The sequence below is a fragment of the Hevea brasiliensis genome, chromosome 12 (genome assembly GCF_030052815.1).
Source record: "Hevea brasiliensis isolate MT/VB/25A 57/8 chromosome 12, ASM3005281v1, whole genome shotgun sequence".
In the NCBI taxonomy this organism is placed as follows: domain Eukaryota; kingdom Viridiplantae; phylum Streptophyta; class Magnoliopsida; order Malpighiales; family Euphorbiaceae; genus Hevea; species Hevea brasiliensis.
In genome coordinates, this window is record NC_079504.1 from 20,074,358 (window position 1) to 20,088,954 (window position 14,597).

The window sequence follows — 14,597 nt, forward strand, 5'->3', positions numbered from 1 at the left end:
CACTTCTCCAGAGAAGGAATCAAAATTCGAAACTAATTACCCCTACTAGTCGTGCTAGTAAGGTGTTCAAATATATGGTCATGATACTGTGGTTTCAAAACTTATCTTAACAGTTTGCTAAACATTGTCATTTCAAATATACAAAATAACTTTCAACAATTTCGATTAAAGCATCATAAATAATGTCTCAATTCACTTTTTCAAATCATTCAAAACAATATGCAGCAAATAATTTATAAAAATTATACGTTGTGCACAAACCTCAAGCGAGTCGCCTCTTGACCTCGACTCGGTTCCCCGGGTTATTTCTCGGTATTCTTTCCAATTGAAACACACAATTTTACAATGTTTCAGTACTAGAACTTAAAATAAATCCAAAATAAATTTAGCTTCACTTTTACCTAGCTCTAACGCGCTTAACTCGACGTTCTTGAAATTTTGTGTTTTAGGTTACTATTCACTACACTATTCAAGTCAAATTGTTGACTTTCTAAGGCTTAATAGGTATGGGAACTCCAACTTTACCCACATACCACATTTTGGTCACTAAATTTGTTGGTTTTGGTCATTTTCTCAAAACTTAGGTCTTTTAGGCAAAATTACCAAATTTTCAATTTTGGAGTCCTACGTTGCACTATTTCATTAGTCCTTTTACTGTTGGAATTTGACAAAACTTTATTCATAGAAAATGTTTCCTATTGTCTTAAGTTTATTCTCCTTTTTGAATCACTCCAATTGGAGTTTTGTAACTCAAGTTATACCCAAATTAAAGTTACTGTTCATGCTGCAGAATTTTGTTCTGGTAGATTATTGATTCCAACTTCATTCAGCAATTTGATCAAGTTAAGTTCATAATTTGGTCTAATTTTCTTCATATGAAATGTTCTAATATATCTTAGGTTTCCATCGGTTCAAGAATCACCTAAATCGGAGTTTTCTAGAGAGAGTTATAGCCATTGAAACTTTATTGTTCATATGACAAATCTGCAGTTCTGCAGATTCAGGTCACCAACTTTGCTCAGTAATTTGAGTGAGTTAATGGCATAATTTGGGTTTATGTTCTTCATAAAAGTTTTAGGTCTATATCTCATCTAACTACTAGTAAAATTTCAGGTCATTTTGACCTGCCTAGCTCGAGTTATGACCAAATGAACAGATTCATTTGGTCAGTTTGTGCAGAGGCAGCTTGCAATTTTTCAACTTTGATCAATTTGTTCACTAGGTTTTAGTCACTTTTTGGGTATGCTTCCTAAATGAAAATTGTGTCATTTAGTGCCTATTTTCATCCCCAATTGGTCCCATATCAATTGGACTTGTAAAATTTTATTTTTGATCCCTCAAAGTTGACTTTAAGTCATAGTGCATACCCAATCCGAATTTGACTTTGATTCAAACACTTCTAACACACTTAATTAGGTCACAAATGGCCATTTATTTCCTTAAACTATGTCAAAGACATCATTTAGCACTTCTTCACATTTTTGGTCCCTAAACCCTAATGTCCAAACCCTAATTCACACTAATTTTTGCATTTACTTGATTTCATGCCTTTAACCATAGTCATTCAACTAACTAAGGTTTATATACCCCTTTCAAACCATTCAATTCATGCAAATCATCCTCATAACCAAGCTGGCCTAAAATTAGTTTAATCCCTCTACATGAAAATTTTTCATATTTTTATGCAATTAAAATCTTGTTTAACCACAATTTCATACTAAAAATTCAATTCAAATTCAAATTAAAAGAGGAAACTTACCTTAATTGAAGCTTTTTCAATCTCCCTCAATCTTCAAATTCTTTTAATTTCTTGCTCCAAATCTTCTTCTTGAGGGTCAATTTAATGGTTTCTATAATTATTCTCAAGGATTAGAGGGTGAAATCTAAAGTTTAAGAAGCTTAAATCTAAGCTTTAATGGCGGAACAAAATAAGAAGAGAGGGAGAGGAGAGAGCTACGGGAATAAAAAAAAGAAGAAGTGAAAAAATCTTTTTGAATTTTTATTTTTATGCCACATAATTGACTTGGTAAAAAATTAAATTAAATAGAATTTATTTTTAATGTCATGCATGATGTCATTTGGGTAATGTCATAATCCTATTTTCTTTTCCTTTTGTTTTTTTTTTAGCTATTTGACTTGGTCAAAAAGGTTGGAAAATTTAAATTAATTTTAACATCTTATATGATATCATCATCATGATGTAATAAGTCTCATTTTTATTCTTTTTCTTTTTCTTTAATTCTTCAATAGTTCTTTAATTTAATTCTTGATCTCGAAATTTTCTTTTCTCTGATTTTATTTGACGTTAGGTCAGGAGTCAGCTCTCGGAGTCAATTGACCAAATTGCCCTTCACCGGTTCAACCCGGTTTGCAAATAATTCAATATTTCTTCCGGCTTCCTGACACAATTATTTGACTGACTTAACAGTTCTTTTTCGTGATTTTCTCTTTTCCACTGTGTTCATAAGGGTCCTAAGGATCGCAGCGTCACATTTTACGGTTCGAAATTTGAGTTTAAAATGACTTCGCAGTCCTTCCCGAGAAGGTCACCCATCACTGTGACTCTCGGCTCGTTTAACTTCTTATGTTCTGTTTTTCTTGTTTATACTTAACTAATTGGACATTACCAATTATTTGTGTTTATGGTTTATCTAGTTATCTTAAGTGTGGTTCTAATCCCCTTAATTGTCCGGACCGACACTGGTCACCAGAACAGTGAAATATATCAGGCTATGCAATTAGGGGTGTTACAATTCTCCCCCCCCTTAAAATAAATTTCGTCTCAAAATTTTACCTGGTATCAATCTCTGAACAGCTGTGGGTGCTGTCTCCTCATGTCCTCCTCTCGTTCCCAAGTAGCCTCCTGGCCCGAATGATGGTTCCATAGCACTTTTACCAACGGTATCTGTTTGTTCCGTAGCTGCTTCACCTCATAAGCCAGAATCTCTATGGGTTCTTCTTCATATGTGAGGTCTGGATTTACTTCAATTTCCTTTACTGGTAGTAAATGAGATGGGTCTGATTGATACCTCCTCAACATAGACACATAGAAGACATTATGTATCTTCTCTAACTCTGGAGGTAGTGCCAAACGATATGCCAAAGGACCCACTCTTTCCAGAACCTCATAAGGCCCAATGAAGCGAGGACTCAGTTTCCCCTTTCTACCGAATCTCATAATTCTCTTCCAAGGAGAAACCTTGAGGAAAACTTTCTCACCCACTGCATACTCAATATCCCTTCTCTTCAAATCAATGTAGGACTTTTGATGGTCTGATGCAGTCTTAAGTCGATCTCTGATCACCCTGATCTTCTCCTCAGTCTACTGAATAATTTCGAGTCCAATCATCTTTCTTTCACCCATGTCATCCCAACACAACGGGGTTTTACATTTTCTGCCATACAATGCTTCATATGGAGGCATCCCAATGCTTGATTGGTAGCTGTTGTTGTAAGCAAACTCAATCAAAGGCAAGTGTGTATCCCAACTGCCCTCAAATTCAATCACACAAGCCCGTAGCATGTCCTCCAAGATCTGAATTACTCTCTCAGATTGGCCATCTGTCTGTGGATGGAATGCAGTACTGAAGTTCAATATAGTTCCTAGGGCTCTCTGAAGACTACCCCAGAATCTAGAAGTGAACCTAGGATCTCTATCTGATACGATGGATACTGGCACTCCATGTAGTCTCACAATCTCATCAATGTACAACTTGGCCAATCTTTCTAAACTGTAATCCATCCGGACTGGCAGAAAATGAGCAGCCTTAGTCAGTCTGTCAACAATGACCCATACTGTATCATAACTCTTCTGTGTCCTCGGAAGTCCCATCACAAAATCCATTGTTATTCTCTCCCATTTCCATTTCGGTACTGGTAGTGGATGTAACAACCCAGCGGGTACTTGATGCTCTGCCTTCACTTGCTGACAAGTTAGGCATTTGGAAACAAACTCTGCCACATCTCTTTACAAATCTACGGTAGTATCCAGCTAAACCCAGAAAACTACGAATTTCTGTGACATTTCTGGGTGGCCTCCAATTAAGGACAGCTTCAATCTTACTTGGATTTACCTTGATGCCCTCTTCTGATACTACATGCCCCAAGAAAGATATTTCCTTCAGCCAAAATTCACACTTCGATAATTTGGCATACAGCTGCTTCTCCCTCAAAGTCTGCATTACAATCCGTAGATGTCTATCATGCTCTTCTGCATTCCTCGAATAGACCAATATATCATCAATGAATACCACAACAAACTGGTCGAGGTATGGTCTGAAGATAGTGTTCATCAGATCCATAAAAGTAGCCGGAGCATTAGTTAACTCGAATGGCATGACCAAGAACTCATAATGGCCATAACGGGTTCTGAAGGCAGTTTTAAGAATACTCTGCTCTTGTACTTTCAGCTGATAATACCCTGATCTCAAATCAATTTTGGAGAACACAGCTGCACCCCTCAACTGATCAAACAAGTCATCAATGCGGGGTAATGGATATTTATTCTTTATTATCACCTTATTCAACTGCCGATAATCAATACACAAGCGGAGAGTGCCATCTTTCTTCTTTACAAACAACACTGGCGCTCCCCAAGGTGACACACTAGGGCGGATAAAGCCCTTGTCAAGCAATTCTCGCAACTGCACTTTCAACTCTTTCAATTTTGCAGGTGCCATTCTATATGGCGTTATGGAGATTGGGTCCACACCAGGCATAACATCAATTTCAAACTACACCTCTCTTTTTGGAGGTAATCCTGGCAATTCATTAGGAAACACATCCGGAAAGTCACATATCGTAGGGATGTCCCTTAATGTTGGACTCCCCACTTGGGTGTCTATCACATGTGCCAAGTATGCTTCACACCCCTTTCTGATCATTCTTCTGGCTAGTGCAGCCGAAATGATGTTTGATGGCAGTAAATGCCTCTCCCCGTGTATTACCACATCACCGTATAAAGGGAGACCAAAAGTGACTGTCTTTAGTCTATAGTCAATCATGGCGTGATGCCTGGCTAACTAATCCATGCCCAAGATGATATCATACTCTCTGAAGGGCATTTCAATCAAATCTGACAGAAAAACATGTCCTTGGACCACCAAAGGACAGTCCCTATAAATTCTGTTGACCCGGACCTCTTGTCCTAACGGATTAGTTACTAGCACTTCAAAACCCATTTGCACACATGGAACAGCAAGTGAACTGACTATGCTAGCACTAACATATGAATGGGTTGAACTCGGATCAAACAATACAAATACTTCTTGATCAGAGATAGAGAATGTACCGACTACCACATCGGAAGTCTCAGCCTCTTCTTGCTGTCTCATCGTGTAGACTCTAGCTGAAGCACTTCCTTATGCTGACTGACCAACCGTGCCCTGACTGCCTGAAGCAGTGCTTCTACCTCTGCCTCTTCCTCTGCCAACAGACTATGATCCTCTGGGAGCAGGACTCTGAATAGATCCCTCGGCAGTAGTAGGAGCTGGACCGTATCTCGAAGCACTAGTGCAGTCTCTTGCTAAATGGCCCTTGCCTCCACAGTTAAAACAGGCTCCAATGGCCCAATAGCATTCCCCCCCATGAATCTTGCCACAAGTCTCACAGGGGCAGGCAGAATGTGAACCCTTGCTCAACTGCTGACCAGACCTAGGGGTTCTCTGTCCGGAAAATCTGCCCCTACCAAATCTTCCACCTCGACCCCTGCTGGGTCCACTAAACTTCTTTTTCTTTCTTGAGGTACCACCAGAACTCGGCTCTACTAACTTTTCCCCCTTGTCTTTTTCTGATTTCTCAACTTTCTCTAATTTTTCTTTTACTGGGTTTGCTTCTGATTCAATTCTCTCCAGCTCAAGTGCTTGAGACATAAGTTCTGAAAAATTACTGTGTCTGAATCCCACAACTTGCATCCTTATACTGGGCTTCAAACCAGTCTCAAATCTCTTGCATCTTGCCTTACTGGTAGTAAGGAGACTCCCTGCATAATGACTTAGGCGGGAGAACTCCCTCTCATACTCTGCCACTGATCGGTTCCCTTGTTTTAGACTCAAAAATTCTTGCAATTTCTGATCAACATATGTATCTGGGATATATTTCTGTCTGAATTCTCTGATGAAGTCATCCCAAGTCAGTACTGGTGGTTCAGCCAGGCTGTGGGGGATGGTCTTCCACCATTCATACGCATTCCCTTGCAGTAGAGACACAGAGTATTCAAACTTCAGTTCATCTTGACAATGCAGTTTCTTAAATACTCTATCCATCCTTTCAAGCCACTGTTCTGCCTCTAAAGGGTCCACTGTACCCTTAAATTTGGTAGCCCCATACTTCAATAATTTATCATACTGTCTGGCTGGAGGCAGTGGTTGTACCATAGGAGTTTGGGGTGGAGCTTGAACAGGCATACCCCCAGCCATTTGCTGAAACATCGCAGCCATCTGCTGTACAAACTGTGCAGGAAACTGCGGCATTTGTGGAGCTGGTGCTGCTGACCCACTGACATTCTGTAGAGCTGGGGCTTCCCCTTATGCCTCAACTTCAACAGACTGCTCAACTGAGCGATCCCCTTCTTCCATCTCAGTCTGAAGTTAGGGTATCTCCTGAACAAGTAACACATGGAGATTCCCTCCGTTAGTTCATATTCATGATGTAATGCACTGTATGTAACAAATATGGACATTGAGCAGTTGTACTTAACAAAGAAAAGACACAAATTCATAAGTTAAAACATACTTCAAAAATTTACTCTGATACTACTAAAACATGTCACACCTTACCCCTCTATAAGGCATAACCTGATGCCGTAGAATACCTAATGAACTACCGAACTTCACTTATCGATAACTCATTAAGTACCCTACAAGGGATTTTAAAACAATTTTCTTATTTTTAACAAGTGGTGAGCATTTTCTAATAGGTATTTAAAATATGTAATTAAGTTTGAAAGCTAGTTGGAAATTTTGGCCCATTTTATTTTTTCGCAAATTTTATAAAAATTTTGACAGAGTTCTATTTGTATTTTGAGAAAACAGTTCTTTAAATACCTGTAAAAAGCACATCTAAAAATTTTTCTCAACCACTACTTCAATTTCACAATCAAACTCAATCAATTTCAACAATTCCACAATCATTTTAATCAATTTCTCAAGTTCAAAATTCAATAATCCTCAAGGTACAGTCAATCAATTTCATACATTCATATTTCTTTAAGGATAAACAATTTATATATACATCATACAAAAATTTACATTAAGAAAATCAAAACTAAAATTTATTACAAATTTTATATAGATTTTGTACAAGCTGCTCAAGACCCATTTTAACATGTTCATACATTTCTGTGCATTACATACATCAAAATAAATATTTACAATCAGGGTATAAATTATACCCGATAGCTTCAAAGCAGGAAGATCCTCAATCCTCGGACTCGATCACGCTCCTCTAGTCTCTATATCTGCGACAGCAATAAAAGCTATCGCTGAGTACTAGGACTCAGTGGTGCACAACATACTAAAATAATATTTATGCAGAATTTAAATCACATTTATTCAAAAATTTGACTAAACATGAGAATTAAATACAAATCATGCATTATGAGATTTTAATCCCAAACAATTTCATTTTGAAGTATCAAATTACATTTCATAAAACCCACAGTTAGATCATGCCATTTGAAACAAATAGAATCTCAATAGCCAGAGGCTAAAGAGAAATCACATCACAAGGCTAGCTAACTCAAATATATGAATATCCATTCATATCCTCTTCTACTAGCACACCTCAACACTTCTCCAGAGAATGAATCAAAATTTGAAACTAATTACCCCCACTAGTTGTGCTAGTGAGGTGTTCAAATATATGGTCATGATACTGTGGTTTCAAAACTTATCTTAACAGTTTGCTAAACATTGTCATTTCAAATATACACAATAATTTTCAACAATTTCGATTAAAGCATCATAAATAATGTCTCAATTCACTTTTTCAAATCATTCAAAACAATATGCAGCAAATAATTTACAAAAATTACACGTTGTGCACAAACCTCAAGCGAGTCTCCTCTTGGCATCGACTCAGTTCCTCGGGTTCTTTCTCGGTATTCTTTCCAACTGAAGTACACAATTTTACAATGTTTCAATACTAGAACTTAAAATAAATCCAAAATAAATTTAGCTTCACTTTTACCTAGCTCTAATGCGCTTAACTCGACGTTATTGAAATTTTGTGTTTCAGGTTACTATTCACTATACTATTTAAGTCAAATTGTTGACTTTCTAAGGCTTAGTAGGTATGGGAACTCCAACTTCACCCACATACCACGTTTTGGTTACTAAATTTATTGGTTTTGGTCATTTTCTCAAAACTTAGGTCTTTTAGGCAAAATTGCCAAATTTTCAATTTTGGAGTCCTACGTTGCACTATTTCATTGGTCCTTTTACTGTTAGAATTTGGCAAAACTTTCTTCATAGAAAATGTTCCCTATTGTCTTAAGTTTATTCTCCTTTTTGAATCACTCCAATTGGAGTTTTGTAACTCAAGTTATACCCAAATTAAGGTTACTGTTCATGCTGCAGAATTTTGTTCTGGCAGATTATTGATTCCAAATTCGTTCAGCAATTTGATCAAGTTAAGTTCGTAATTTGGACTAATTTTCTTCATATGAAATGTTCTACTATGTCTTAGGTTTCCATCGGTTCAAGAATCACCTAAATCGGAGTTTTCTAGAGAAAGTTATAGCCATTGAAACTTTACTGTTCATATGGCAAATCTGCAGTTCTGTAGATTCAGGTCACTAAATTTGCTCAGTAATTTGAGTGGGTTAATGGCATAATTTGGGTTTGTGTTCTTCATGAGAGTTTTAGGTCTATATCTCATCTAATCACTGGTAAAATTTCAGGTCATTTTGACCTGCCTAGCTCGAGTTATGACCAAATGAATAAACACTGTTCATTTGGTCAGTTTGTGCAAAGGCATCCTGCAATTTTTCAACTTTTATCAATTTGTTCACTAGGTTTTAGTCACTTTTTGGGCATGCTTCCTAAATGAAAATTGTGTCATTTAGTGCCTATTTTCATCCCCAATTGGTCCCATATCAATTGGACTTGTAAAATTTTATTTTTGATCCCTCAAAGTTAACTTTTGGTCATGGTGCATACCCAATCCGAATTTGACTTTGATTCAAACACTTCTAACACATTTAATTAGGTCACAAATGGCCATTTCTTTCCTTAAACTATGTCAAAGACATCATTTAGCACTTCTTCACATTTTTGGTCCCTAAACCCTAATGTTCAAACCCTAATTCACACTAATTTTTGCATTTACTTGATTCCATGCTTTTAAGCATAGTTATTCAACCAACTAAGGTTTATATACCCCTTTCAAACCATTCAATTCATGCAAATCATCCTCATAACCAAGCTGGCCTAAAATTAGTTTAGTCCCTCTACATGAAAATTTTTCATGTTTTTATGCAATTAAAATCTTGTTTAACCACAATTTCATACTAAAAATTCAATTCAAATTCAAATTAAAAGAGGAAACTTACCTTAATTGAAGCTTTTTCAATCTCCCTCAATCTTCAAATTCTTTTAATTTCTTGCTCCAAATCTTCTTCTTGAGGGTCAATTTAATGGTTTCTATAATTATTCTCAAGGATTAGGGGGTGAAATCTAAAGTTTAAGAAGCTTAAATCTAAGCTTTAATGGCGGAACAAAATAAGAAGAGAGGGAGAGGAGAGAGCTACGGGAATAAGAAAAAGAAGAAGTGAAAAATCTTTTTGAATTTTTGTTTTTATGCCACATAATTGACTTGGTCAAAGATTAAATTACATAGAATTTATTTTTAATGTCATGCATGATGTCATTTGGGTGATGTCATAATCCTATTTTCTTTTCCTTTTTTTTTTGAGCTATTTGACTTGGTCAAAAAAGTTGGAAAATTAAAATTAATTTTGACATCTTATATGATGTCATCATCATGATGTAATAAGTCTCATTTTTATTCTTTTTCTTTTTCTTTAATTCTTCAATAGTTCTTTAATTTAATTTTTGATCTCGAAATTTTCTTTTCTCCTATTTTATTTGACAGTTAGGTCAGGAGTCAGCTCTCGGGGTTAATTGACCAAATTGCCCTTCGCCAGTTCAACCTGATTTACAAATAATTCAATATTTCTTTCGGCTCCCTGACTCAATTATTTGACTGACTTAACAGTTCTTTTTCGTGATTTTCTCTTTTTCACTGTGTTCATAAGGGTCCTAAGGACCGTAGTGTCACATTTTACGGTTCGAAATTTGAGTTTAAAATGACTTCGCAGTCCTTCCCGAGAAGGTCACCCATCGTTGTGACTCTCGGCTCGTTTAACTTCTTATGTTCTGTTTTTCTTGTTTATACTTAACTAATTGGACATTACCAATTATTTGTGTTTATGGTTTATCTAGTTGTCTTAAGTGTGGTTCTAATCCCCTTAATTGTCCGGACCGACACCGGTAAGCGGAACAGTGAAATATACCAGGCTATGCAATTAGGGGTGTTACATAAAAACTCAAAAAATTTAAAGACCTACAAATAAATTTTCCCTATTGAAGATAAAATGACACAAAAATGTGGTGAATATTTGAAAAAAATATTCACGTTATATATCAAAATTATTGGGATCAGGTCCTATTTCACAAAAATAGAGTGTTTAAATATAAAAGTTATCTGTTACTAATTTTTTATTCAAGACACAGGTGGATTTTATCCATTTTATATGTGAGTCTCATCTATTTTATATGTGAGTTATACCATACATTATTATGTAATTGATAATGAACATATCAAGACAAGAATTTTCAATAAATAAATGTGTAGTATAAAAGAAAATTAAGCCACCATTGTGCAATTAGCCTTATCATCTTTCTTAGCACCATATTTAGTGATATCGAAAATCTTAATAGCAGAACCATCGGTAGAGTAAGAAATTTTAATAGTGACAAAAATATAATAAAAATAAAATTTTCTTAACAAAGCCAACAAAGAATGAGAAATAGTTTTAGATTCATAAATAGACGATGAGATTCAAACTATAAACTATACTATAATTGAAAATTTTAAAAAAATTGTAAATAAATGAAAAGTTATAAGAAGAATAATCTGCTTCTGCAGCTGCTAAGCTCTTTCAAGCACAGAAAAATTGAATCTTGAATTTGATGGATCCCAATAAATCCCAATAAGATCTCCTTCAACTAAATTCCTTCTCTTCACAAATTGAATCATCCAGCCTTTTATGAAAACGTAACTCTTCGAAGAACGCCAATGCTTCAAAACCATATGTTGTTCGGTATTAGTATCGCAATCCCATATAGGAACTGCAGCACCATCTTTTTCAATCTGCTCAAGGGTTTCTCTTCTCAATAATGGCAAAATATGATTTCTGACTGATAAAGATGCCACCAAAAGTCTGCACAGGTTACCAAGATCACTACCAGTGAGCTTCTTCTTAATCTTCCATGGATCAGAAAGCATCTGTATTGTCGAAAAATCATGCATCAGATTCTCTTTTCTCCCATCTCTGCAATATTTTGAACCAATGCTTTCGATTCTGAATCCGATGTTTCTTTGCATACAACAGTTTCCTCTCTTGTTGCAGCAAACGCAGCAAACCAAGATTCATCAAATATTTTGATCTCAGTTGAAACTTCATTTTCAGGTCGAGTTGAAACAACGATGGAATTGAGAAGGAATTTCTCATTATCAGCAGAAGAATTGATTTCTTCGATTCTTGGCTTGTTGATCTTGCTTGGAACCCCGCAAGAAAGGGTTAACTCAGTCGAAACTCCACTCTTCTTTTCACCTTCTGAGTTATGCTGGTACTTCCGCTTCTTATCAGATGGCTCGGCTGCAAGAAATTGATCTTTCTTTGCTTCCTGAGCTATGGAAGCAGAGAAAGAAACAAGGGGCTTGAAGTGCTGTTTTTCCATTCTTGAAATTACTGTAACTTGTTTCTAATGGAACATGAGAGGTCAGGGATTAATGCACAAATATATAGAATTGAAGGAAACTTTAACCTTGAAGTAATAGGATTTAAGATCCTAGTTGGAAACTAATTCCCATGCTTGGGGCGGTGGTGAGGTTTTATAGTTTCCTTTCCGGAGTTGGACATGAAAATTTTCCCGACTGTGACTTGGGCTGGGCTTGAAATAGGTAAGGGATTAATGCACTCTCTCTCTCTCTCTCTCTCTCTCTCTCTCTTTCTTTCTCTCTGTTCGTCCCTCCAGTCAGCAGCGGAGCTCTCCCTCGTCGAACCCGACACCCCTATCGCACGGCTCTCTCTTTGGGAGTCTGACCACCTGCGAATCTAGAGTCTCTCCCACGTCACCCGAACAACCCACCATCCCTTCCTTCCCATCTCTTCTCACTAAGTCCCGATTCGCCATCTCTATTCTACATGTAATAATAATAACAATAATATCATCTTTGATTGTTGTTTGGAATCATTAGCGACAAGGAGAGAGTGGAAGGACAGGATGTGCTTATGGCTGCCTCAAAGAACAACGAAGACAGTACCGGTGACTTCTATAAACCTTCTGTTTCCTCCATATTTTTTTATATCTTTCTTGGCTTGATATTCAATTGCTATTTTTCCCCTTTAATGAATTTACATAAAATCCTTTTTGGGTTTCGATTTATATTTGAATACCTAATCTTTGTATTTCCGGTTTTGTCTTTGTAGTCAATTTTGGCATGCTTAGATAATGTTGAGGATGCTTCGCTCATTCGGATGTGAGGAGCAAATTAATGTTGGCTGTAAACATTTACTTGACGGGTAAGAATTGTTTAACGAGATCTGTCTTCCATTACCTTCTTTTGGAATATAACTACTCAACAATTTAGTTTGATTTGTCAAGTAAAAACTGTCCATCACTTGCTTGATAAAATGTCTCAAAGAGTCTTAAGGAGCTCAATAACCATCTTCTTCTTCTTTTTATTCACCATTGTCTATACTAAATTGAAGGAGCAAAAAGGGGACATCTTGACAAGAGCGAAAAACTAAATGCAGAGAAAAATACTGAATGGTAACACAGAAATAAATTGTTCTATGATCTGTTTTACAAAATCTGAACCGAATCTAAGCTAGTAACAGAAAAGATAGAAATTTTTAGAAATTGACACCAAGTATAAAGGGTTTTTCTTTTCCTTTTCTTCTAGGGTAGGTAGGAAGTTTAGAAATCACATGAAAATGTTCTCCTTGGGTGGTTGACTGGTTTGGAAACAATAAGCAAAGGAGAAAACAAGTGTCTTTGAAAACTTTGTGATTTTTTCAATGAAATCATATCAGATTCTTAACATGTGAGTTAGGTTCTCTCTAATGAAGGTATTCTTTTGGCTCTTCTGGTTTAATGAGATCATATCAGTTACATTTGTTCTTTTAATTTCTCTCTTTGAGGGTTACAAGCTTACATGTGATATATATATATATATATATATATGGTTTTGATGTTATTTTTTCTCAACCTCTTTTGTTGCCGTGGTATTTATTTATTTATTTTTTCAGAGAGGCATCAAAGTAATATTACTTTCCCTTTGAATGGTGCAGTATGCAGAATTGAAGCCAGTACCATGCCTTACTATGATGCTCAAGTGTTAAGGAAAACAAGTGCCACTCCACCTCCACAGTGTATGATTTTCTAGTACAAGATCTCATAACTAGATGTTTAATTAAATATATTTGTAGCCCAAGAGATATTTTAACTAGGATTTCAATTAAATGCATTTATGTGAATATTCGTGTGACATAATAGAATTAGATTTCTTTATTATTAATTATATATTTTAACATTTCTAAAAATAAAAAATACAATTTCTAAAAATAATTTTATTGACGAATTTATTGTCAGTAATTGTTGATAATTTTACAGACGCAAATAAACGTCGGATTCCATAAATAAACCAACGAAATTAATGATAATGAGAAACGATTTATTAACAAAAATGTTCGTCGATAAAGTATTAAAGAAATTAAAGGTGCTAGGTGAAATTTAACGACAAGCCAATTATCGATGCTCTATAAAGGTGTTGCCATTTCCTTAGTAAACAAAATTACCGATAAAATTTAATGATTTAGTGTTGATATATATATATATATATATATATATATATATATTTTTTTTTTTTTTTGCTAGTAGTGAATTCATGCATTAGTTTATAATAATAATAATAATAATAATAATAATAATAATAATAACAACGTATATTATCACGGTTCAAATTATGGGTTGGATCTATACTAAGACTTGGGTCAGTATAATGCCTTATTTCTAGCTAGCTCAACTCTAAAGCCCATTCATATAGTTTAATTTCAAGAAAATAACCAGACATAGTATCAAATTGGACTAATCAATAGGAAATTTTAGTTCTCTCGACCTATAAATATAAAATATATCAAATTTGGGAGCTTAACTCACCCTTATTATCCTCAATCAATCACAAATTAATCAAACAAAAGCTCAGCTCCCTCATCTATAAAACAATCCATCTCATATATTCACACACAGTCACATATATAATATTACAACCCCAATGTTTAGTTATTTCAAACCCAAATAAATATTATA

At 35.5% G+C, this 14,597-nt stretch overlaps 1 protein-coding gene across 1 annotated transcript; it reads right to left on the reverse strand.

Moving 5' to 3' along the window:
* Nucleotides 1–11,151: 11,151 nt before the first annotated feature.
* On the reverse strand, nt 11,152–12,419 carry LOC110638357 (putative B3 domain-containing protein At1g78640). The gene is made up of 3 exons (XM_021788906.2): nt 12,333–12,419; nt 11,610–11,987; nt 11,152–11,508 (listed from the first exon to the last, which is right to left on the reverse strand). The coding sequence occupies exons 1-3, from the start codon at nt 12,417–12,419 to the stop codon at nt 11,152–11,154; spliced, it is 822 nt and encodes a 273-aa protein (XP_021644598.2).
* Nucleotides 12,420–14,597: the final 2,178 nt, after the last annotated feature.

Bases quoted from the DNA above. Each gene is read 5' to 3' on its own strand.
- LOC110638357 (XM_021788906.2), bottom strand. From the start codon at position 12,419: ATGGCGAATCGGGACTTAGTGAGAAGAGATGGGAAGGAAGGGATGGTG. The intron at 11,988-12,332 runs GTGGTCAGACTC...ATGTTCCATTAG, and splicing joins GAGAGACTCTAGATTCGCAG to AAACAAGTTACAGTAATTTC. The intron at 11,509-11,609 runs GTATGCAAAGAA...TCGACAATACAG, and splicing joins CAACAAGAGAGGAAACTGTT to ATGCTTTCTGATCCATGGAA.